Source organism: Paroedura picta, chromosome 4 (assembly GCF_049243985.1).
Source record: "Paroedura picta isolate Pp20150507F chromosome 4, Ppicta_v3.0, whole genome shotgun sequence".
In the NCBI taxonomy this organism is placed as follows: domain Eukaryota; kingdom Metazoa; phylum Chordata; class Lepidosauria; order Squamata; family Gekkonidae; genus Paroedura; species Paroedura picta.
Genome location: NC_135372.1, coordinates 118160186 through 118182531, shown reverse-complemented (window position 1 = coordinate 118182531; position 22346 = coordinate 118160186). Strand labels below are relative to the sequence as shown.

The 22346-nt window shown below is 45.5% G+C and overlaps 1 protein-coding gene across 2 annotated transcripts; it reads right to left on the bottom strand.

Annotated features, from left to right (window-relative positions):
- Positions 1 to 2077: 2077 nt before the first annotated feature.
- On the bottom strand, positions 2078 to 22300 carry MYBL2 (MYB proto-oncogene like 2). Of its 2 annotated transcripts, none has more exons than XM_077335383.1 (14): positions 22108 to 22300; positions 20377 to 20467; positions 17918 to 17986; positions 17628 to 17720; positions 15968 to 16188; positions 15677 to 15833; positions 14510 to 14776; positions 12961 to 13347; positions 10665 to 10804; positions 8717 to 8816; positions 7050 to 7163; positions 5827 to 5943; positions 5082 to 5231; positions 2078 to 3664 (listed from the first exon to the last, which is right to left on the bottom strand). In XM_077335383.1, exons 1-14 carry the CDS (start codon positions 22116 to 22118, stop codon positions 3536 to 3538), a joined length of 2046 nt encoding a protein of 681 aa, XP_077191498.1. In that variant the 5' UTR covers positions 22119 to 22300; the 3' UTR covers positions 2078 to 3535. The 2 variants fall into 2 exon arrangements, with proteins under 2 accessions (XP_077191498.1, XP_077191497.1); XM_077335382.1 differs by lacking the exon at positions 22108 to 22300 and adding an exon at positions 21791 to 21929.
- Positions 22301 to 22346: the final 46 nt, after the last annotated feature.

Here is a 22346-nt window from a genome sequence, read left to right as displayed (position 1 = left end):
TCATCATCTGCTGTTAGGCACATGCTCCCCCCCCCCTTCTTCTCAGGCACTGCTGGGGAAAGCAGGGGGGAAGCATTTAAATGGCCTATTCATGGCCAAATCACAATTCAGCCCATTTGAATGCAAGGAATGGGCAGTTCAGCCCAAAAAGTACCTGAATGAACATGGATTAGGAAACTTTTTAGTTTACAATGCCTAGTATGATAATTTGGATGTTGGCTCACCCCTGGAATATAAGGGAAAGATCCAGAGCCCACTTTAACTTAAACAAATGGCAAACAAAGTGTTTTAAAATGCTAAAGTAACAAAATATTTTATTCAATTTAAAGGGGAAAAGTCAGGCAAAATCAGGAATAAATTTCCTGAGGTAATGCAATATAGTTGACTCTGAGGCAAAGCTAGAACATGCACAGACTTTAGTTTTTATGTTTCAGGATAAGGAGATTCTTAAGCTTTTCAGTTACTTAAATCTTTATGTTGAGGTTTTTGTTCATGTTTTCCCCATACACCCTAGCACTCTCAGTGACTCCTTTAGCTTCCAGAAGGTTGGTACACTCTTTCCAATATGCAGCCCCCTTCTCTTGAAACAGCAGTAATTATCTTCATTTTTTAACTTACACTTAAGACAGGGATCTCTGCACTCTTCAGAGCTAATTCCCAGTTAGAATGGGAGTCTTCATCTAATTTCTCAAACTTTCTTGCCAACTTTCCCCAGTTCTCCATCTATGTACAGCTGCTCTCTGCTAAGGCTGAAATCTCCTCAGCATGCATTTCTCAAATCTTTCTCTGCTCAGTTGGTATCAACTAATCTGCTTGCTTGGAACATCCTGTCACTCAAGTCTCAGTTTCTGTGAAGAATTAACCCTTCAGTCCTTCAGCTGTTTGTCTCTTAAAAGTGCTATCTGTCACACCCACCCCATTAAGCTTTATAGTACTGGAGTCTCTCAAGACACAAGGAGGGAGAAGAGTGCTTTTTCCTAAATTGTTAGGTGCTGCAGGAAATTTAGTCAGTTGAAATTTCCATGTGGGACACGCCCATGTGAAAATATGCATTTCAAAACATGAGGTCTAAGCATGCAGGATACGGGAACATACGTGATGGTAAAGCACTCCTGAGTGGGGCATGCATCCTGGGTTTCTCACATTAGAAGCCTGGATCAGCCACCTACTGAAGACTCTGCAGAGATGTAGCCCATACCTGCTCCCTGACTACTGTACCTGTGCAAAGCAGATGTTTACATTTTTAGATGTATGCCTATGTGCGTGAGAAATAACTATACAGTGGAAGGCTGGCTTGGTGGTTTGCTATGCATGTTGGCATGTAGAATTGATACAGTTAATATGACGTTCTCATTCTGCAAAATCAGCATCACACCAACCAGGATATTAGATATTTAGAGAATAAAAGCACATTTATTCTGAACTGCATGCCAGAGAACTATTTTGCTTGCTGTTTTAGGTCAGGCTCCTTAGGTTGCTGTAACCCTGCAGCCTACCAACTGAACTCTGAAAGTGCCTTTAAAAAGTTGCCCTTAACATGGCTTTGGAACAAGAAGCCTTGTTCACATATTCCATGCAATATGTTGTGTCTCTCTTTGTAAAAGCAGAGAATTTATGTATACTTTGAGGATACCAATACCTGGATAAATGTGGTTTAAATCACATGTGTATGCGTTGACTGTAGCATGAGAATTACTCAATGCTCATGAAGAAAAATCAACTGTATACCAACTATACATGCATTCAATTTAACACATGAAGTAAGATAACACTCTTATCTTGTGTATATTGCACAGGGATACATGCAATGCCTTCACTTTCACACACATCTTTCCAGTATCTCCTTCTGCCATTGCAAATGTGATGCAATAATGGAAACTCCTTTCCCCAGCACAACCCACCTGCCTTCAGGTAGCTGCTTGCCGATCCCTCAGACCTATTCTTATCAGACTGATAAACTGAGCTGAAAGGAAAGTGTTTGCATCAGCACCATCTAGTGGACTTAAATACAAAACAGTATAGCTTTCCCCATCCTTTGTCTTTAATGTTCACATGAGAAAACATAGGTTCTGAGTAGTATTTTATTATTTTATATATTTATTAAAACATTTATTTCCCACTTTTTTTCTTTGTTCATGACAGTATTTCAGCCAACAAAAATCTTTTCGGTCTCCATCTCTGTTTTGGAGTTTACCAGTCTGATCAAAACCCTCATATCCACTTTCCATTGCTGATTCAAATAAATGCAAATCTACCACATCAGATCTCCATCAACACCGAATCATGCAGCATTGAATACTAGTGGAGTTAATAGTCGCACAGGTATTCAATAAAGTCACTTTTACCCCTGTATTTTGTAATTCCATTTTCTCAATCTCAGCATTCTTTTCCGGATTTTTCTACCATGTTTTACAGCTTCCTAATCAGTAGATCCAAGGAACATTTCTGGTAACTGCAAAAGGCACACTAAATTCCATATAGATTTGCACTGAGAACTGGCTTTAAAATTGGTGATTGCTAGAGTGAAGGTCATGCTTTTCCGTTTGAAGGACTGTTCTGATTTCGGCATAAAAAATGAAAATGCTAAAGAAATGTTTGATATCCAACACTGAGCAGCTCTTTTATTAAATCTTAAGTGATCTCATGTTCCCACTAATCTCAAAAACAGTCCCTGTTCTGAGGATTAAGTGGGTAGAAGCCAGTTGCTTAACCCAATCAACCCCTTCTTTCATGAATTAACAGTCCTAATGGAAGGAAGCTAAGCAACTCTCTTGAACATCCTTGCCAGAGACCCTTACACACTGCTGATATGGCCCGGGATGAGTGTTCAGGTGGTCAGATTCCTCAGTTCCTTTATCTTTGTACAAAACTGCAACGTATGTGGCTCTAGCGTGTGATGTCAAGAGCTGAATTAAGGGCATGCTTTGGTCACTTGAGAAGATGCGATTTTATCATTACTACTAATAATATAGACTGCAATGCTCCAGAGGAAAAAAAAAATTCCTAGTCTTACATAGTATCCTTCAATCTAATGAGCAGAACAGTAGGCACCGTGCAACAGGGTTTCTTCCTTCTGTCCCAGCCTGCTGCTAGTTATCCATCAAGAAAAAGCCACGAAAAGCAAAATACATGATCGTACTGATGAAACCAGCCAGGACTTTAGAGAATTGCACTTCCGTGGATCTGCTCAGGGAGGTCAAGACCAAATCCAGTGTCCCAGGGGTTGTTCTCTACCAAGCACTAATCCACCGCTTAAACCACTGCCTTGCAGATCAGTTGAAAGCAAGGACAAGACAGCTGTCATTGCCCATTTATGGAAACAGGAAGAGGATTGTCAAGGAAAAGTGGCAGCACCTCAGCTTCAATTCTTCTTCAAAAGATTTCCAAAACTGCAACCCACTTAGAACTCGGAACTTGGAACAATTAATTGAAGTATCCAAGGCAGGAACAAGTGAATGGAAGTGGGGAGGTTGTTTTCCTGTGGCCTTGCCCCATTGATATAAAAATATAAGAAACTAAAAAGTTACAGAGTCCTTCAAGATAAGATTAGTGTCCGGGATGTGTGGTTCTGTTTCAACACGCCCAAGATCTGTCGAGCTTTGTCTTGCATGATCTGCTGATCTCTAGAGCCACCACATGCCACAGTTCTCCAGGCACTGGACATCTAAGGGAGAGAACACACACAAACATATGAACCGGCCTTTTATTGAGTCCCCTAGCTCAGTATGGCCTGTTCTAGAATCATAGAGTTGGAAGGGACCTCATGGGTCATCTAGTCCAACCCCCTGCACTATGCAGGACACTCACAACCCTATAGCTCATCCACTCTAACCTGCCATCCACTTGAACCTTTACAGAATCAGCCTCTCCGTCAGATGGCTATCTAGCCTCTGTTTAAAAATTTCCAAAGATGGAGAACCCACCACCTCCCGAGGAAGCCTGTTCCACTGAGAAACCGCTCTGTCAGGAACCTCTTCCGGATATTTAGATGGGATTTCTTTTGAATTAATTGCATCCCATTGGTTCCGGTCTAGTCCCCTCTGGGACTAGAGAGAACAACTCTGCTCCATCCTTTATATTCTGATTGTTCTCTGCATGTAGACTGCCAATTTCCCCCAGCACTGATTGAGCCTCCCTGTGAGAAGTTAAGAGCAGCAGCTTCTAATCTGGTGAGCTGGGTTTGATTCCTCGCTCTTCTAGCCTTGGGCTAGTAACACTCCTGATAGAGCTGTACTCACAGGGCAGTTCTGTTAGAGCTGTTTTAGCCCCACCTACCTCACAGGGTGTCTGTTGTAGGGAGAGAAAGGGACGGCTATTGTAAACCGCTTTGAGTCACTTACAGGGAATGAAAGGGAGGGTAGGAAAACCAGCTCTTCTAAAAAAAACTGGGAAGACTTCAAGTTTGAAAAAAAAAGCCTCTTGAACCTAAACACTTGCCTTTGACAAGTCAGAATTCATTTGTACCCCAGTTTTCTCCCCAATGAAAGAAGGCTCACATTGTTCTCTTCTACATTTTACCCTCACAACAACCCTTGATGTAGGTTAGCTGGAGCACATGTGATTGGCTCAAGCTTCCATGACAGCTCTTGCAAGCTTCCATGACAGGACTGGAGATTCAAATCCATTTTAATACTTGGCCTCAGACAGAAGTGTTTTTTGCAACCTGGTGAGAAGGGGCTTCTTTTCCAGGATGTGCCATAAAGGTATACTTGTAAAGGGTTTTGTGCACTTTGGGATTGACTTTAATCCATAGTAGTTCATAATGCTCCGTTTTAAGGAACCCAAATTCTGTGGCTACGATGAGCCTTAAATTCCAGTATTGTGGTCTCTGCCTGTTATGTATATCTCTGAAAAGGTCTGGGTAATGGCCCCAAAACCACACTAATTGAAACAATCATAACCTGTGTTCAATAATGAACACAGGAGGTTTTTCTCCACCTTGACTTCCAAAGGGTCGGGATGGGGGAGGATGAGGACATGCACACAACATCATACTCATTGTCCCCTAGCTCCAACACTGTCGTGTTTTGAGAGCCAGGAAGCGGCCACAAGAGACAGGCGAATGCTGAGGCCACACTTACCAGGGCCGGCGGCCTATATTTGCTTTGGATTCTCTTGGAAGATGATGTTTTCTCAGTCTTTACTTGAACAAACCCTCGATTGAGCAGGCTGCTGTCATTCTTGCTGCTTGACACGGACAGGTTTAGGGACTGGGAAAGGAAGCTGACAGACTGTAACCGACCAAGGGAAGAGGAACAGTCATAAGAAAAGATACCACTCAGATCAGCGTGTCAAAACCCCCTCCATCTCCTCCCCCCCAAAAAAGAGGGGGGAAAACTAGAGGTGCTTAATGTAATCAAGCCATCTCTTATCTTTCAATCATGACTAATGCTCCAGGATGGCCCCTCTGATCTTATCAGCTGTGTCACCTAGAGGTCACTCTCAGAGGGTGTCTGTGGGTATGGGCTGGGTATAGCGGCCCTCTATTGTTCCTCTTCTGGAGATGCAGACTATGGGCCGTTTATTAAAAGCTAGAGGTTCAGCACCCTTTTTACCACTGCTCTGATCAGATTCACCACGCCCCCCACAGTTGCATTTCAGACAATGGGGAGAGGGACTATTTACAAGTTAAAGCGCTCCCAGACACACTGCAAAAATTAACAATCCAAACAAATCTGTTAATAGAATCAATACAAGGAGAATGACAGTGGGCTATGCAAAAGCAGCTGAGCATGTGCAATGTATACTTATCCAGCTGTTAAATGTATGCATATTCAGAGCTGTGGGCCCCAGCGCTTCCTATTCCCCCATCTGATCATGGCTTACTTGGGCTCTTTTGAAGCACGCAGGCTTGGCCAGGGTGGAAACGGTCAGCTTCAATTCTTCATCCATAATATCTAAGGCGAGGGATTTCCTGACCTTTTTAATGGGACTCCTGTGCAGCTGTGAGAGGACATGAAATACACAGAAAAAATTAAACCAGAAGGAATGAATTGGGAGCCCAATGGAGCAGCTCCTATTTAGCCTAAGCCATCTGAGCATCAAGTTATTGAGAACTTATTTATTGGGAAACACCTGAGATAGCGGCTGTGTGTGTGAGAGAAGTGATGTCAAGCTGTTGTTTGTTTGTTTTTTTTAACTTATGGTGACTTTATGGATTAATGACCTCCGAAACATCCTATCTTTAACAGCCTTGTTCAAATCTTGCAAGCTGAGTGCTGTGATTTCCTTTTTTGAGACACATGACATGTCGTGTCTTTCTCTTTTCCCGGCATCATTTCCTGCTCCAGTGACTCTTACACCTTCTCATAACATAACCCACAGCCTCAGTTTAGCTAATGGAGCTCCTGAGAGTCAGCTTAGTGTAGTGGTTTAGCATGGCAGACTCTAATCTGAAGAACCAAGTTTGAGACAGAGCTCTCTCCCAGCCTCACAGGGTGTCATGGTAGAGAAAGAGTAGGCAATTGCAAGCTGCTCTGAGATGGTAGTAAAAAGTGGGATACAAAAAAACCAGCCCTTCTTCTCGGAAGTGTTCTGTCTTGATTTGATCCCACTAGAACCCACTAATTTGTCATTCTGGTGGTCTATGGTATCCTCCAAGAGTCCATTTCCAAGCAATCAACTTTCTCTCTGTAAGCTTTCTTAATTTGCTATAGCTGGCAGCAAAGCTCCTACTACACCAGTGCCAATCACAGACAGCCACAGAGAACACATCAGTAACACACACTGTTTCCACGATTTAGGTGTACATCCCCTCTACTTGAAGACCTCCAGAAATGAAGGGTCCATCCCTCCTCCTAGACAATTGGTCCACTGTTGAACCATACGGCCTGTTATGAATTTTCTCTCCTGCAATGTAAGCCCATTAGATCTCCTCTTGCCTTCTGAACACCAGAGCATTCATTTAGTTGTTGAAGAACTTTCGTAGCAAGAGATATCTTCTTCCCTAATTCCTGCAGCACTACAGGGACTCAAGCCTATCGTGTATAGATCAGGAGTCATAAGGCTGGATAAAAATGCAAGATGGCATAGACTACAGAGACACTTACGCCTTGTTTTCTCTTCTGCTTCTCTGGCTTCATATCACCTTCGATGACCAGCTCAATGCCAGCCTCGCTCCTTAGTACTTCTTTCAAATCCTCTTCCAGGCTAGGTGTTGGCGGCTGGGATGGGCAATGCAAAAGATGAGAAACCAGAGGATGTAAAGCAATCAGTGGCAGAGCAGGCTCTAATTCAATTTTTGAAGCACACACACACACTCAGAGCCATTGGGGTGTGGTAGTTAAGAGTTCTGGACTCTAATCTGGAGATCAGGATTTGATTCCCCACTCCTTCTCCGTGTGAAGCCTGCTGGGTGACCTTGGGCTAGTCAATGTTCCCTCAGAATTCTCAGCCCTACCTACCTCACAAGATGCCTGTCAGGGAGAGGAAGGGGAAGGTAATTGTAAACCACCACTTTAAGGTGGAGAAGAGTATAAAAACCTACTCTTTTCTACAAAGCAGCACACTTCCCATCAACATTTGCAAAGCACTTAACCCCCCATTTGTATGTATGTGTGAGATTTATTCTGTTACATTTCTGGCAGTATATTTATATTTATTTATTATATTTGTATACCGCCTTCCCTTGCGGCTCAGGGCTGTTTACAGTAAAAAAAAACAATCCGTGGTACAGTACAAGGAACATCACCATTGATGTTCCACATACCAAAAAAGCAGCATTTGTGATGGCTCATGAGTGCTGCATGGAGGGGCTGTTGCTGCAATGCTAGAGCATCTGCTTTCCATGCAGAAGTCTCAAGTTCTATCCCAGGTACCTCCAGTTGAAAGGACTGGGTAGTAGGTGATGTGAAAGACTCTTCCTGGGTCCTTGGAGAGCTACTGCCCATCTGATTAGACACTACTGACCATGATGAACCAATGGTTTGATTCAGTATCAGGCAGCTCCGTGTGTTTGTGTGTTAATCACAGAGCTGTGTAGATATCCACACCAGAGGTGAGGTTTCTTAAATAGTCCTGTTTAAATCAGCTACTAGTAAGCTGGATTTTGGGGTAGGAGACTTACTGAGCACCCAGTTATTACATGCCCAAATGTTTCCCTAAACAGATCTACAGGTCAGATATTTGGGGAGGGAAAATGTGTGTGTGTGTGGGGGGGGGGGGGGGAATGACGACAAGCTACCTCATGACCTCAATGAAAGTATTATTTTATAAACAACAAAGCTAGCAAGAGCCTAGGAGCTATGGGTGTATTAACCACCTCAGAATAGTTACAAAATGACAGAGAAATAAATCCCACATAAATTAGTTTCATTGGCTAACAGTGTCAGGAGCTTTCAGGGGAAAACTATGTCTGAAATGAGAAACCAGATTATTCCTACACATAGGAAAAGCAAATTGTTACTTTGTTGGAAGAGTCACAAAGGAACTAAAAGAAAGGAATCTGTGCTATCCATTTTGTTATTAAATAAAACTGCTGACAGTCAGAGCATTGAACAAACCTAAACCAGTATTAGCAGGCTAGAAGTGAATAATATTGGCCTACTCTAAAGCTTTCTGGCTTTTTCCTACCAAGCTTATTTCTGCTGAATGTGAAAATATTTCTAAACACTCTCTTTTGGGGCTCATTCCTTGGGGGAATCCTAGTGTGATCACAACATGAGAAGTACAATGTAACACTCTGTAGGAAGCATTCACAAGACAGGTGCATACATACCAAAGGCCTCAGTGAACCATATTTCTCCAGAGCATTCTTAAAAGGTGTAGGTGTATGAGGCGTGTTATCGGCTATATATTTCTGATTGGGTGTCACAAATCTGAAAACGCAAAAAAAAAGGGGGTTAGAAGTCTGGATTTTCGGTTCACGGGAAGATTCAAATGGAGGTAAGAAGTGAAAATGGGAATACAGCACTGGGTGATTTTACTTTGTGTGGGGACTGTCTGCATGAGACTATTCAGAGATGTCACAGAAAGGCAATTCCTTTCTGGAATGCCTCTGAAACATGGGACAAGCCAGAAAAGCATTTTGACTGTGGATCCCACCCACGATGAATCTCGAAGAGTCAGCATGAACAGCTTGTATGCCAGAAACATAAACAAAAACACCCTGTGGAGGTTTTGCTATCTCAGTGCTCTTCTGACTCAACGGAAATTCAATGGATTTCCCCAAGGCTTTGTTCAGTTTCTAACAAGTGAAAGAACAAAACCTTCCACACATTGCTTCAGGCCCTTCAGTGGACATAGACATGCTCTTCCAAAGAGTTGGGTTCCTATTGTTTCCTCTTAATCTCACACTGGGGAAAAATGACACAAGCAAGTTCCAACTAGGTGTGGTGAAAAAGGTTACACTTCAAACACAAGAGTTTTACTGGATCAGACCAGTGGTCCATCTAGTCCATCATCCTGTTTCACGCAGATGCCAAGGCTTTCCCATGATTTGCCTCAAGACAAGCAAAAGAAAGGGGTAGTCATAAACAGAACAAAAATGCCCTGAACCAAATTGGCCCCTTCTGAAGGAAGGGGGAGTGGGATCATCCAGGCAGTCATTTAACCTGTCTGTCTTGTGTCCCCACCCCACTTCAAGATGGAGGGAGTGAAACAGAAGGATTAAATGGCTTGTAGCCATTTTACCAATTGGTTCTGCTTCCTCCTGGTTGCTGTCTGTGTGTGGAGGGGAGGAAAAAGACTGCTGAAATGGCTCAAAAGTCAGGAACTGTTTGGAGGAGCCACAAACCAGGAAAATTCAGACTGAATTTTGGTTCTTGAACCAGTTCATGCTCACCCCTATTAAGGAATGACAGGTGTTATCTTTAAAAAATACACAATCCAGAACCATTCTGACCTGTGTAGAACATCAATTTGCCCTCTGAATATGGCATTAAATCAAATTACAGTAGCTCATCTGTTGCTACAAGAATCAAGTTAAAAACAATTGTTTTCCATGTTTCTCACTGCTGTGTTAAACTTCTGGTACACAGGGGTACATACACCCTCAGCTTCCCCATACTTAAATCATACCTTTTCCCCTTGTGACCAATTTCCTTCAAGCCTTCACTGTCACAAGCAGTAGATGCAGACAAAGGAAATATTGTACTCCACTAGCTCTCAGTTCAAGAACTGCAATAGCTTACAAACATATCTCCAAGAAAAAGTCAGTCATACCACCATATGTGCTTGTAATATACTGGCTATCAGAAAAGTTCATTCTGTTCCTTGGACCAACTGCTCCAATACAGAATGCCTGCCACTTACAATCTTTTACAGAAAACCTCTTCCACCCATCTCCACTTCCAAAGGTAAGGTGGGTGGGCTAGCAGAGATCAGGGCCTTTCTTGTAGTGGCACCTCATGATTGGAATTGAATCCCCACAGTTATTTACCAAACTTCAGAGAATTATAGTTCCGCCCTGGGATAGAAATGGAAAACCCACATTATAGGATGGGGTGGAGCTGTTGAGAGCATCATGCTGCAACCCATTCTGTAGAAACTTAGTGTGGCTTTTCTGGGATGCACAGTGATGGGATCTAGGACCATACCCACCACTACTGCCATAAAATGAAGTGTTCCCAGAGAAAACACCGAGCCCAGTGATAACACAGTTGGTCAAACTAAGAGGTACTTGCCTGCGGGATATAAACTAGGAAGAGAATGACGAGACAACTTACGCAGAATTTTTCTGGAGCAATGGTGTCTTGTCTCTGTGTAACGGAGTGGTCACTATTACTTTCTGGCTGCACACCGGTGTGGAAGTTAATGAGGGGTTCTCTAGGTCCAGAGTGTCCTGTTTGGTCCAGAAATTTAGGAACTGCCAAAAAAAACACATTCATCTCAGGCAAGTTGGGACAGAGTTTGCAGCAAGTGAGCCTGATGTGAAATAAGGGCTAGGAGGATTAAACTACAAGAATTTTTGAGACAGCGTGACAATACAGGGAGGCTACAGTGACTTTCCACCAAATGACAACACTCAAACAGCCAATCAGTTTTATTTCGTGTCAAATGCAGTCATGTGTTCACAGAACTGTACCTCACGGAACCCTCTAACTTTCCTTGTAGCTACTAACAGCCTGCCTTCCACACCACCCCCAGCCACACTCTATACCTTCCCTGCTTTGTCAAAACATTCCGAATCTTAAATACTTTGCAGATATGAAATACACTGGCATATAATCCCTTGCATGCAATGAAAATGACATTTCTGTGTCAAATTACATTGCACTTGGGGGGGGGGATATATCCCTTCCTAATCTGACATGAAATATACAACGGTCAACAACAGGCAGTTTGAAATAAGACATTAACCTCAAGCTTGGTGTAACATTTCCTCGGGATGCAGGCTCAAACCTTCTGAGATAATGTTCCAATGGCAAGCAGATTCTGCTGTCTCCAGAAAGCTTATCACGGTCTTCTAGACAGCCGGGACTGCAGCTTTACAGCAGAAAGCATCCAGGAATAATCTAATGCCTTTCCCCACCATTAGGGGTGTAAACTCAAGACACTTGTTCTCGTTTACTTTTGAATATATGCTAGTGCCAAAGAAGCCTATACCATGTAGATTTCAGAGGATGCATAGAAAAACAAGGGTTTTTTTTTTTGGGGGGGGGGGAGGTAGAATGAGGGAAAATCCAACAATAATCTTCCTCTACTAACACCTGCAGCCTCTAAGAGACAACACTTATTCCACATAGTAACTTACGACTGGAAATTTCTACTATCAATTCAAGCAAAAGCAAAAACAGATCAAGTCAAATAACAAATCATTGCTTAAGGCCAGTTGACTGTTCATCAAAATAATGCAAGCGAGGGCAACTTTACACATTACACTGAAGACCCAGAAAGGCTCCCATGTCTAGAAACCTAACATGGGAAACTTTTATTTTACTGGCGTTCATAAGGTTCAAAGCCTAGTCAGGTATTTCCTGGAATTAGTCAATTTACATATAAGATATCCAAGTGACTGAAGATTAACTACCATGACGTAAAATGTAATTGAAAAAGCAGGATCTAAGGCAGGGTCTGGATTTGCCAATTTCCCTTCAATTCCCACAAATAAGCAGCTCTGCAGACACAATTTGGTAGATTTCAGGGAGGACGGGAAGAGGAGAAAGCCTTCAGAAGGTTTTAGGACACTGATTCCTAATTTGGTTACCCAAGGGTTTCCGGAACAGGAGCCAATTTGTTTCCCGGCATCCCTTTGCATCTTTGATAAAGCATCTCTTCCTCCAAAACAAAGACCTAGTCCTGGTTTTCCTGCACCTCAATGGAGTAGGGGTTGCCCCAGAAGAACACCTTTGTGTCTACAGCAGGGGTAGTCAACCTGTGGTCCTCCAGATCAGTGGTCCCCAACCTGCGGTCCGCAGCCCGGTGCTGGGCCGCGAAGGCCAGGGCGCCGGGCTGCAGTTCCCTCTCCCCGCCCCCCGCAGTAAAAAACTTCCCGGGCCAGGAAGCTTCTTACTGCGGGAGGGGGGGAGAGGGGATCAGGGCCGCGACAAGCATGTGCACATGCGCGGGCGCGGCCACGCATGCGCGCTGCGAGGGTGTGGCCGTCGCCCTGCCGGTCCCCAGCCAAAAAAAGGTTGGGGACCACTGCTCCAGATGTCCATGGACTACAATTCCCATGAGCCCCTGCCAGCGTTTGCTGGCAGGGGCTCATGGGAATTGTACTCCATGGACATCTGGAGGACCACAGGTTGACTACCACTGGTTTTCATGTACACCCACTCACAAAGGGCTGTCTCCATTCTTAGGAGGATACGTGGCTTGCAACTACCCTGCATTTTGTGACTAGTTTTGTGGCCATGGCAGCCATTTTGTGATGGCACCTATTCCCTACCCACAAAATTTGGCATCCCAGTTCAAAGCATTTGGCCACTGAATCCAGATCCAAGCAGTTTGCCTACATGACAACATGCTACATCCAAGCGGAACAGCTGCTTGCACACCAGTGGTTTTACACCTACACACCTGAGAAGGGGAAAATGGCAGTGTCTTGACAGGGGTGCTCTTGACGGGGGTGCTCTTGGGGGTCATGCTGTTGTAGGAGTCCAGGAAGGAGAGGCTAGTACTGGTGCCACCCTCTGTGACCGGCGAGAGCGTGACTCTTCTCTTCTTCTGCCGCTTGAGTACGGAGGGAGGCGTGCCAAAGGTCATGTCAGTGCGTGGGGAGATGGGGATGAGCTCACCCTTGCTTCCTTTGCTCAGGTCTGAAATGGTGTGGCCATCCAAACGGTACGCAGTCACATTTGGCAAGGAAGAGTAAGGCTTGATGGAGGTTTGGTTATCTGGGCTGCTGCTGGCAGAGGGATCCTCTGGCAGGTCAAACTGAGTAAGATCACACCAGCCATCAGGGTCCTGACCCAAAAAAGAAAAACTTTCAGAAATAAAGGGCAAAACTGCAGAAATTCCATTAATGGGGGAGGGGTTTAATACCCCCTGCCCAATTGCAGACCTCTAATGGATTCTGGAGGTCCTATCCCAAGGAAGCAGGCTGTAGGGGGGTTTAAAGATGAGGAAGTCCCACTCAGCTTACAGTTATCTTTTCCGTCAGTAGAGATTTCCCCCAGGATCCCATAAAGCTGCCTTATATTGAATCAGAACCTTGATCTGTTAAGGGCAATGCTGTCAACTCAGATTGAAAACAATCCTACAGGGGCTCAGGTGCAGGTCCTTCACATTACCACCAACTTCATCCTTTTAGCTGGAGATGCTGGGGACTGGACTTGGGACCTTCTGGGTGCCAAGCAGATGCTCTACAACTGAGCCACAGCCCCTCCCAAGCCAATGAATGAAGGAACAAAAAGGAAGAGGAGCGAAGGGCTAGGTAAGACCTCTGTCATTAGTACTTAACTGTGTTGTCATATACTGAATGTTCCTACTTAGATGCAGAATCTTTGCATATCTGCAGTAAAGTAACTCTTACTCAAGTGACTCTTCTCTGTTCAGAACAGAGAAAAGCACAAGGTTTCATTTTCCCATCAGACACACACACAATCATTTCAATAGGACTAAATAGCACAACAAATCTGCATCATAACACTTTTAAAGTCTACAACTAAATCACTGCTTATATTTGCATCAAGTTAAACATACCCACTGCAGGAAGCTTACCAGCACCAACAGCCATACAAAAACTTTCATGGACACAATGCAATCAGCACACTCCGTAATGCATGATCTTAAGCAGAGTTACACCCTTCTAAATCTGCCATAGTCAATGGGGGTGAGAAGGGCATAACGCCACTTAGGACTGCCCTTCAGCTTACAGTCTACCAATAGGAACATGTGCAACAGCACTTGAGTGTTTTTGGATTCCTTTTCAGACATACTGGCATTATTACAATTATGTAAACTGTATGTAAACTGAAGTCTCAAATTTGCAGGGTGGAGGCAAAGAAGAACTCCAAAGGTTATGATGATCAGCAGCAAAAATGTTCACAGAAGGCTCAGCATAGCCCCAAATGCAGGGCCCACCAGGCCACTGTCCCATGGAAATACCCAACATCCCACTTCTTACAGATTCAATCATATCCAGAGCTTCTGTAATGGATGGAACAGCAGGACACAGATAGCTGCCAGCTTCCACCACCCACGTGTATGGAGAATCTTCCCCCAAAGCATCATGGGGCGCTGTGTCTTCGGAGGCGTCCTTGGCATTGTCCTGCTCCAAGCCCACAGCTGGTTGCTCAGAAGGCACCTGGTGGAGGCCAACTGGCTCTTCAGTGCTGGCTTCCTCCTCTTTGATTTCCAAGACATTCACAGGCCAGTTGGCTAAAAATGCTGGCTGCGGGAATCCAAGAGAGAATTTTCTGTTGTCGCACGTAATCACACAAGTAATCAGCTGCAGTCAGGGAACATCATGGTTGCCAACTCAAGGAGTAAAATCATGAGGCATAGGCCAAAAGTGCCCTAGAAGAGCCAGTTAAAGCTTCACTGGTGCTCCTCCACACAGAAGGTGCATAAAAAACAGCACAATGCTTCTGCAATGTGTGTCATTTCACAGCCAGCCCTACGTGAACCGGATTCTCAGTTCTACACAACTCCTTTTTGGCTAGAGTTATTTTTGTGTGCATTACCACTGGTTACCATTACATTTAAAGGGATACTTATTTCACATTCTAATTACTTAATTGTCATATTGAATTACAATTAATTTGAGCCTTAGATTATATTTTGGCGTAGCTGGTTTCTCCGAAATGACAAAAAAGAGCAGATACACACATAGCTTTGTTTCAATTTTTGCTTCCATCAATTAAGTCACAGCCACAAGAATTGGATGCTCTTAAAATTACAAGGCACACGAAGTTGCCTTATTACGTTACATCGTACCATTGGTCCATCCAACTCAGTACTGTCTTATTCAGACTGGCCGTGGTTCTCCAGGGTCTCAGGCAGAGATTTTTCACTGCTGCCTAGTCCTTTTAACCGGAGACACCAAGCATTGGGCCTGGGACCTTCTGCTTGCAAATCACAGGCTTCTCCACTAAACGATTACAGAACTCATTTCATCCATGAAATGGGACTAAGTGGGCCTTGCAAAATACCGCAAAGAAAATTGACATTTGCAACAGAAAGGGAGATGACTGCTCTGAATATTTGACAATTGCCACGCCCAAAGTCTGCCACACCAAGTTCATACAAATGTTAATTTCCTAGGGTGGGGAAAGAGATAAGTCTGCAACACCTGGCTTGCAGCATCCTGTCCATTCTGGCTTTCCGTGCCTTCCGTCTCCACCAGCAAATAAAGGGGCTTGGATTCTTTTGCTTCATTAAGAAAACCTCCTGTATCCACCTTCCTTTTGATAGTGGAATTCCAGTGGTTCTTCACAGCATTGTCAGTCCTGGAAAAAAAAGAGACATCCTGGGTAGCAAGCGGAATCTCCATAAGGAGAAACAGACTCACATTTTCCTGGTCAAGTGAGCCATCTCGTTCCAGATCAGAGTGACGCCAAAGTCCTTTGGATGCAGAACCTACCTTCCTGGGAGCAGTTTAGCTATCTCAGCCCATCGGTTTCCCAGAACCTTGTGAGCCTCACAGATGATGCGGTCTTCTTCCTCTGTCCAGGACGACTTCTTCACTTCCGGGTTCAGGTGGTTGTGCCAGCGTTCTCGGCACTGTTTCCCTAGCCTGCCTTTCAAGTGCTTGGCTATGAGTGTCCACTGCTTTGTGCCGTATTTTTTCACCAATTCTATCACCTTATTCAGGGGAAACAAAAGGAATGGTTATACGGTGTGAGTTTACCGGTAGGCTATTGCCCTTTGCAAGCCAGCAGCTTTGACAAGGAACCATGGATAAACAGAACAGGAATGAACCTCCCTAAGCGACCTGGACAGGTGCTGGGGAGATTTTGGGCAGATCTTTTTGTCGAGTTTCTTTCGATATAAAATCAGCTGAGAACCTGGCCACACGCAATGCTAAGATCAGCAGATTAATTTAATGGTGACATTATAATTCAGCCTTGTCTGCTGCTCATATTAATTTTTGCAATGTTGTGTGTTATTTCTGAAGAGAGATCAGAGGGAAGCAGAGATGCAGAGCTGCTCTGATCTTCCTGGGGAGTTTGCTAACACTGGCATGATATGTTATGAGCAAACATCACTATAGCAGGGGTCCAGCAGCTTGGCTCTGAATTCTCCTGCTGGGAACCGTTAGGGTGGCTCAGGGTGCTGCTGCTGGGCTCTAGTACAATGCAGTTGTGCTGCCTCCTCCCCCTCAGACTCCACTTCAGAGATTCTCTGATGTGAACTTGGTCCTGCTGGGTTGGCACAGTCTACAGTGACACTGGTTCTGCTGGGCTGGCCTTGCAAAAATGCCCCCCCCCCTTTCACTGCAGAGATTCTCTGGGACATTCTGATGTGCTTGCATTGGCTTGGCCTTTTTCCACAACCTTAGAAAACAATGGAGGATAGGAACACCTTCTTTGGGTGCCCATAGAAGTGGATCCCCCAGGCCAATCTGTCTGAAACATGGGGGTTCTTTTGAGGAGAGGATCCAGAAACTATGCTGTAGATTTGGTTCCTCTACCTCACACATACACACCTTTGCGAGCACTGAATAGTCAGGCTAGATTTCCTACAGACCTTAATGGCTTCATAGGTTCAGCTAAAAACTCCCCAAAAACACCAAACCAGAATCAGCATTGGTTTAGGGGGTTTTCAGGTTTAGCTCAGCGTAATGCACACCCTAGTATCAAGCATGGTTTTATGGTTGAGTGACCAGCTCTAAAACCTGGCTGTTCCTGCCTTAGCATATTTTTTTGGTTCAACCAGTCCCAGAGCTGACCACACTGAGTAGGCTGACTGGGTGGTCATTTGAAAGGTTTGTCTTTTATTCCTTCTTAAGTACTGGGACAATAATTGCCAAACCCCAATCACTATGGATCTCAGACATATTTGTCGTACTGTGAATATCTTTCCTTAACTCATCAACCCCCTCTTCATCTTCTCTTGTCCTGCCCTTCCTCCCCCAGTGGGAAAGAACAGCAGGAGGCTGTTTAATTTCTGCCCCACCATGCTGGAAGAACATGCCACTCCAATCTACAAAGACACTGTATCTGTAATGTTAAGTGAATGTTAGAACAAAGACTGATATTTTGTCTTTGGATTATGAAAGTCAACATTGCGAAAGAACTTACCTTCTGGTCTTCCTGTTTGGTCCATGGACCTTTAACCAAAACTGGGTTTAATACCCTCAGCCAGCGATACTGGCACTGCTGTTCAGTGCGGTTCTGCAAAAGCCAATTCCAAAAGGTACAAGTTAGAGGAAAGACTGTTAAGAGAGGCAAAAAGATAAGTCAAAAGTATCAGCAAGGGAGAACTCCCCTATAGTCAACTTTGGTTCTGGTCACTGTGCTCTCTTCACCACCTCTGAAAAGAGCCCCCAACACAAGGATAACTTGCTGCTTTGCTGAGGAACTCTACTTACAGGAAAATGATTTGCTAGGAACTTCCAATCATGTCCGTACTTCGTCACCAGGGAATTCAGTAGCTCATCCTGTAAAGAGTGATGTGGTCAGTCATTCACACACAAATCTACCAAAACGTCTCGATTTATTTACTTAAATGTGTTAGAATCACAAATACTGGAAGCCCACCAGCATTAAGTGTGCACATCCCACAATGTTCCTGGGAAAATCAGTGCATTAGCCTCTCCATGCAAAATGGTGACCATAAATCTCAGAAGCTTAGAATCATAGAATCATAGAGTTGGAAGGGGCCATACAGGCCATCTAGTCCAACCCCCTGCTCAACGCAGGATCAGCCCTAAGCATCCTAAAGCATCCAAGAAAAGTGTGTATCCAACCTTTGCTTGAAGACTGCCAGTGAGGGGGAGCTCACCACCTCCTTAGGCAGCCTATTCCACTGCTGAACTACTATGACTGTGAAATTTTTTTCCTGATATCTAGCCTATATCGTTGTACTTGAAGTTTAAACCCATTACTGCGTGTCCTCTCCTCTGCAGCCAGCAGAAACAGCATCCTGCCCTCCTCCAAGTGACAACCTTTCAAATACTTAAAGAGGGCTATCATGTCCCCTCTCAACCTCCTTTTCCCCAGGCTGAACATTCCCAAGTCCCTCAACCTATCTTCATAGGGCTTGGTCCCTTGGCCCCAGATCATCTTCGTCGCTCTCCTCTGTACCCTTTCAATTTTATCGATGTCCTTCTTGAAGTGAGGCCTCCAGAACTGCACACAGTACTCCAGGTGTGGTCTGACCAGTGCCGTATACAATGGGACTATGACATCTTGTGATTTTGATGTGATGCCTCTGTTGATACAGCCCAAAATGGCATTTGCCTTTTTTATCGCTGCATCACACTGCCTGCTCATGTTTAGTTTACAATCCACAAGTACCCCAAGGTCTCGTTCACACACAGTGTTACTTAGAAGCGTATCCCCCATCCAGTAGGCATGCTTTTCATTTTTCTGACCCAGATGCAGAACTTTACACTTATCTTTATTAAATTGCATCTTGTTCTCATTTGCCCATTTTTCCATTGTGTTCAGATCTCGTTGAACTCTGTCTCTATTTTCCGGAGTATTTTCCAGTCCTCCCAATTTGGTGTCATCTGCAAACTTGATGAGTAGTCCCTCCACCCTCCAGCTTCTAGGGTAGCACACATTCCCACCAGCAGATTCCAATGCACATGGTCATAATGTCTGGAGTTAAGTCTTATATTCAAATGGAATACTTCAGAACAAGAAGCTGGCAGACTGGATGTTTGCAGACACGTGGCCGTATGGGCCTCAGCATCTAGCAGAGGGGAAAGATCTCAAGTGCTCTGCCTCATCTGTCATGGACAGGATGCCCTTTTAGCTGTTACTCTTCTGATCAAGCTGCAACCAAGATGACAGTGTAAGCTCAGATATGAGTCACAGATGATGAGGTTTTACCTTAGAAAGATTAATTCACAAGTGCATTGGTAGAAGAAGAAGAGTTGGTTCTTATATGCCGCTTTTCTCTACCTGAAGGAAGCTCAAAGTGGCTTAGGCCTATTATGCATTGCTGCTGAAACAGCGGCATGGAGAACGCGGAGGAGGAAGAAGCGAAGGAAACCGCTTATGCACGGGACAGAATGTAACGGCGGCAAAATCCAGAGTATCCAATTATGCATGTGGCTACTCCGGAGCCGCTTCTGGTTGCACCCTGGTCCTGAGAAGCTCCACTTTCTTCCGCATCTCGCTAACGCGGCTTTTTCGGTGGCATACGCTGACTCTGCACCCAGTTGCTGCCTGCAGCGTGCATAATTGGTTATTTTAGCTGCTGCCATTCCACTCCGAATGCGGACCTTCCACTCCGTGCATAATGGGCCTTACAGTCGCCTTCCCTTTCCTCTCCCCACAACAGACACCCTGTGAGGTGGGTGAGGCTGAGAGAGCCCTGATATCACTGCTTGGTCACAACAGCTTTATCAGTGCTGTGGCGAGCCCAAGGTCACCCAGCTGGCTGCATGTGGGGGAGTGCAGAATCAAACCCGGCATGCCAGATTAGAAGTCCGCACTCCTAACCACTACACCAAACTTTTCTTTACTTTATTTCGACAAAGTGTGGGCAACAAAGGCTGCTTGCATGCATTTCAAATGTTTGGAATGCATCCCTTAAGTGCAGGATCTCACATTCTGAGAATATCCGGGCTTATTTGCATCTAAAAGCCAAGTAAGTTCCTAGCCTTGATAATAGTGGAGAATGAGACTTAAGAGAGAAAGTAAAAGCAAACAGAGAACTGGCCAGACAAGGCAGAGCTATTCCTGCTGTCCCTCTAAGGAAGGAGTGGCAGGCAGAGGGAATTTATGAGCACAGGCCCATGTCCCAAGGAGCCTTCCCATACCCGGCTTCCATCCAGGCCTACTCCTGCTTTAGCACACCCTGGCCATTCTCCCATACCTCTTCACGCGTCCACTTCACTTTGCACCGGTTATCCCGCCGTTCTGGTACATCTGAGTCCTGGTAAAGCAGTTCATCTTGCTCTTCGCTTCTACAAACAAGATAGCGTGTGTGTATATGAAAGTGTTACTCTGTTTCTTTCAAATCACTCCATCCCTTTATTCACTGGGCAGCTCACAGTGCCAGTTCACCCCCATTTTGTTTAGAGAATATAATTTGGGCCAGATTTTCATCAACTGCCCGATTTTGTGAGGATTAGAGCCACCACCTTTCAAAGGCATGCTCAGAACGGCTGAGGATAAACAATACAACAACTCACTTGACTGTGAGTCCAGCAGGCATGTGAAGCCATGCTCTTGAATAAACATGGTGCGCTGGGACCTTACGTACGTTTACTCGTAAGTCAAAGAGTTCAACAGGACTTACTCCCTTCGTGGGCATTTAGGAGGGCAGCCTTAGCTGGAAAGTCAGCATTAGAAACAAAAAGCAATGGGGGAGGCAGAAAAGGAGAATCCTACATATTGTGGTAGAACTACTTGTTCTATTCTGCACACCAAACCCTCAGTGGCAGGGAGGTCACAGGGGCTGCCCCTGAGCAGTACAGCTCTCTTCCTCTGGAAGCTCACAGGAGCCCAATACTGCTCTAAAGCTAAATAGGCAAAAACAGGCACCTTTCAGGATTTAGGGAGTTCTACACTCAGGGGAATGAGCCTCTTGTGGAATGAGCCTCTTGTGGCGCAGAGTGGTAAGGTAGCTGCCTGAAAGCTTTGCCCATGAGGTTGGGAGTTCAATCCCAGCAGCCGGCTCAAGGTTGACTCAGCCTTCCATCCTTCCGAGGTCGGTAAAATGAGTACCCAGCTTGCTGGGGGGTAAACGGTAATGACTGGGGAAGGCACTGGCAAACCACCCCGTATTGAGTCTGCCAAGAAAACGCTAGAGGGCGTCACCCCAAGGGTCAGACATGACTCGGTGCTTGCACAGGGGATACCTTTACCTTTACACTCAGGGGACCTGGATGCACTTTACATGACCCTGAATGGATGCACGTTCACAGCAGTCCTTAACAAATAATCACTAACAAAACCCCTCTTCCCTGGCCCAAACTACCCTTGAAGCCTGCCCCAGTAGAGTTTGATCAGAACAATGTATGAACCATTTCAGTCTTTGCCAGTACCCCCCTATTCACAGCCTGCAGCAGGAGGCCCTAAACCAGAGGGCAGGGAGAAGCAGCTAAGGGAAGCTGACCCCCATTTCGACAGCGGGCCACGTTTCCATAACTGGCCCCCCCTCCTTGTCAAAGTAACGCCCAAGCATGAATGCAAATGCATTTGATAGGGGAGGGAGGAAAATGCAGCTGCTTGCCCCTCTCTCTCCCCCCCCCCCTCTTCTGTTCCACGCGGGCCATTTTAGTCACCTTCGGGCGAGTCCCAGCCCAGGCGGCTGCAGAAGATCGACCGCAGCTTCCCCTCCCCAGCGAGCAATTGCAACCATCGCGGCATTTCTTGTTTGCATCCATACTTTTCGGACTGATCTCGTTCGAACCCAAGGAAGGTCTTCTTTCCCATGCCCGATCCATCGTACTAGGGGGCAGGTCATCTATTGCAGACCGTGTCGCTCCCAGGGGAGAGGCTGCCCCAAAGGGTGCGGGTGTGTTCGGGGGGGGGGGAGGGGAGCTTCCCCCAAAAAAACAATCCTGCAGACCTTCTCCCAAAGGCGCGCGCTTCCACTCACCCGCGAGACATGCTGCCCTCTGCCGCGTCCGAGCGCCTCGCCTCCCGAAAGCCCCGCGAAGCCGCCGGATCTTGCCCCTAGCCCTCGCCCGGGAGAGACCCTGCCATGAATCGCGCGCGCAGCGGAGCCGGCGGGACTGCAAACCCGCCCGAGCCCGAAAAGCACTTTCCTATCTCGCGCCAACTCCGCCCCGACCGGCTACCTTTTCCGGCGACGCTCGACGCTGAGCGCGCGCGCGG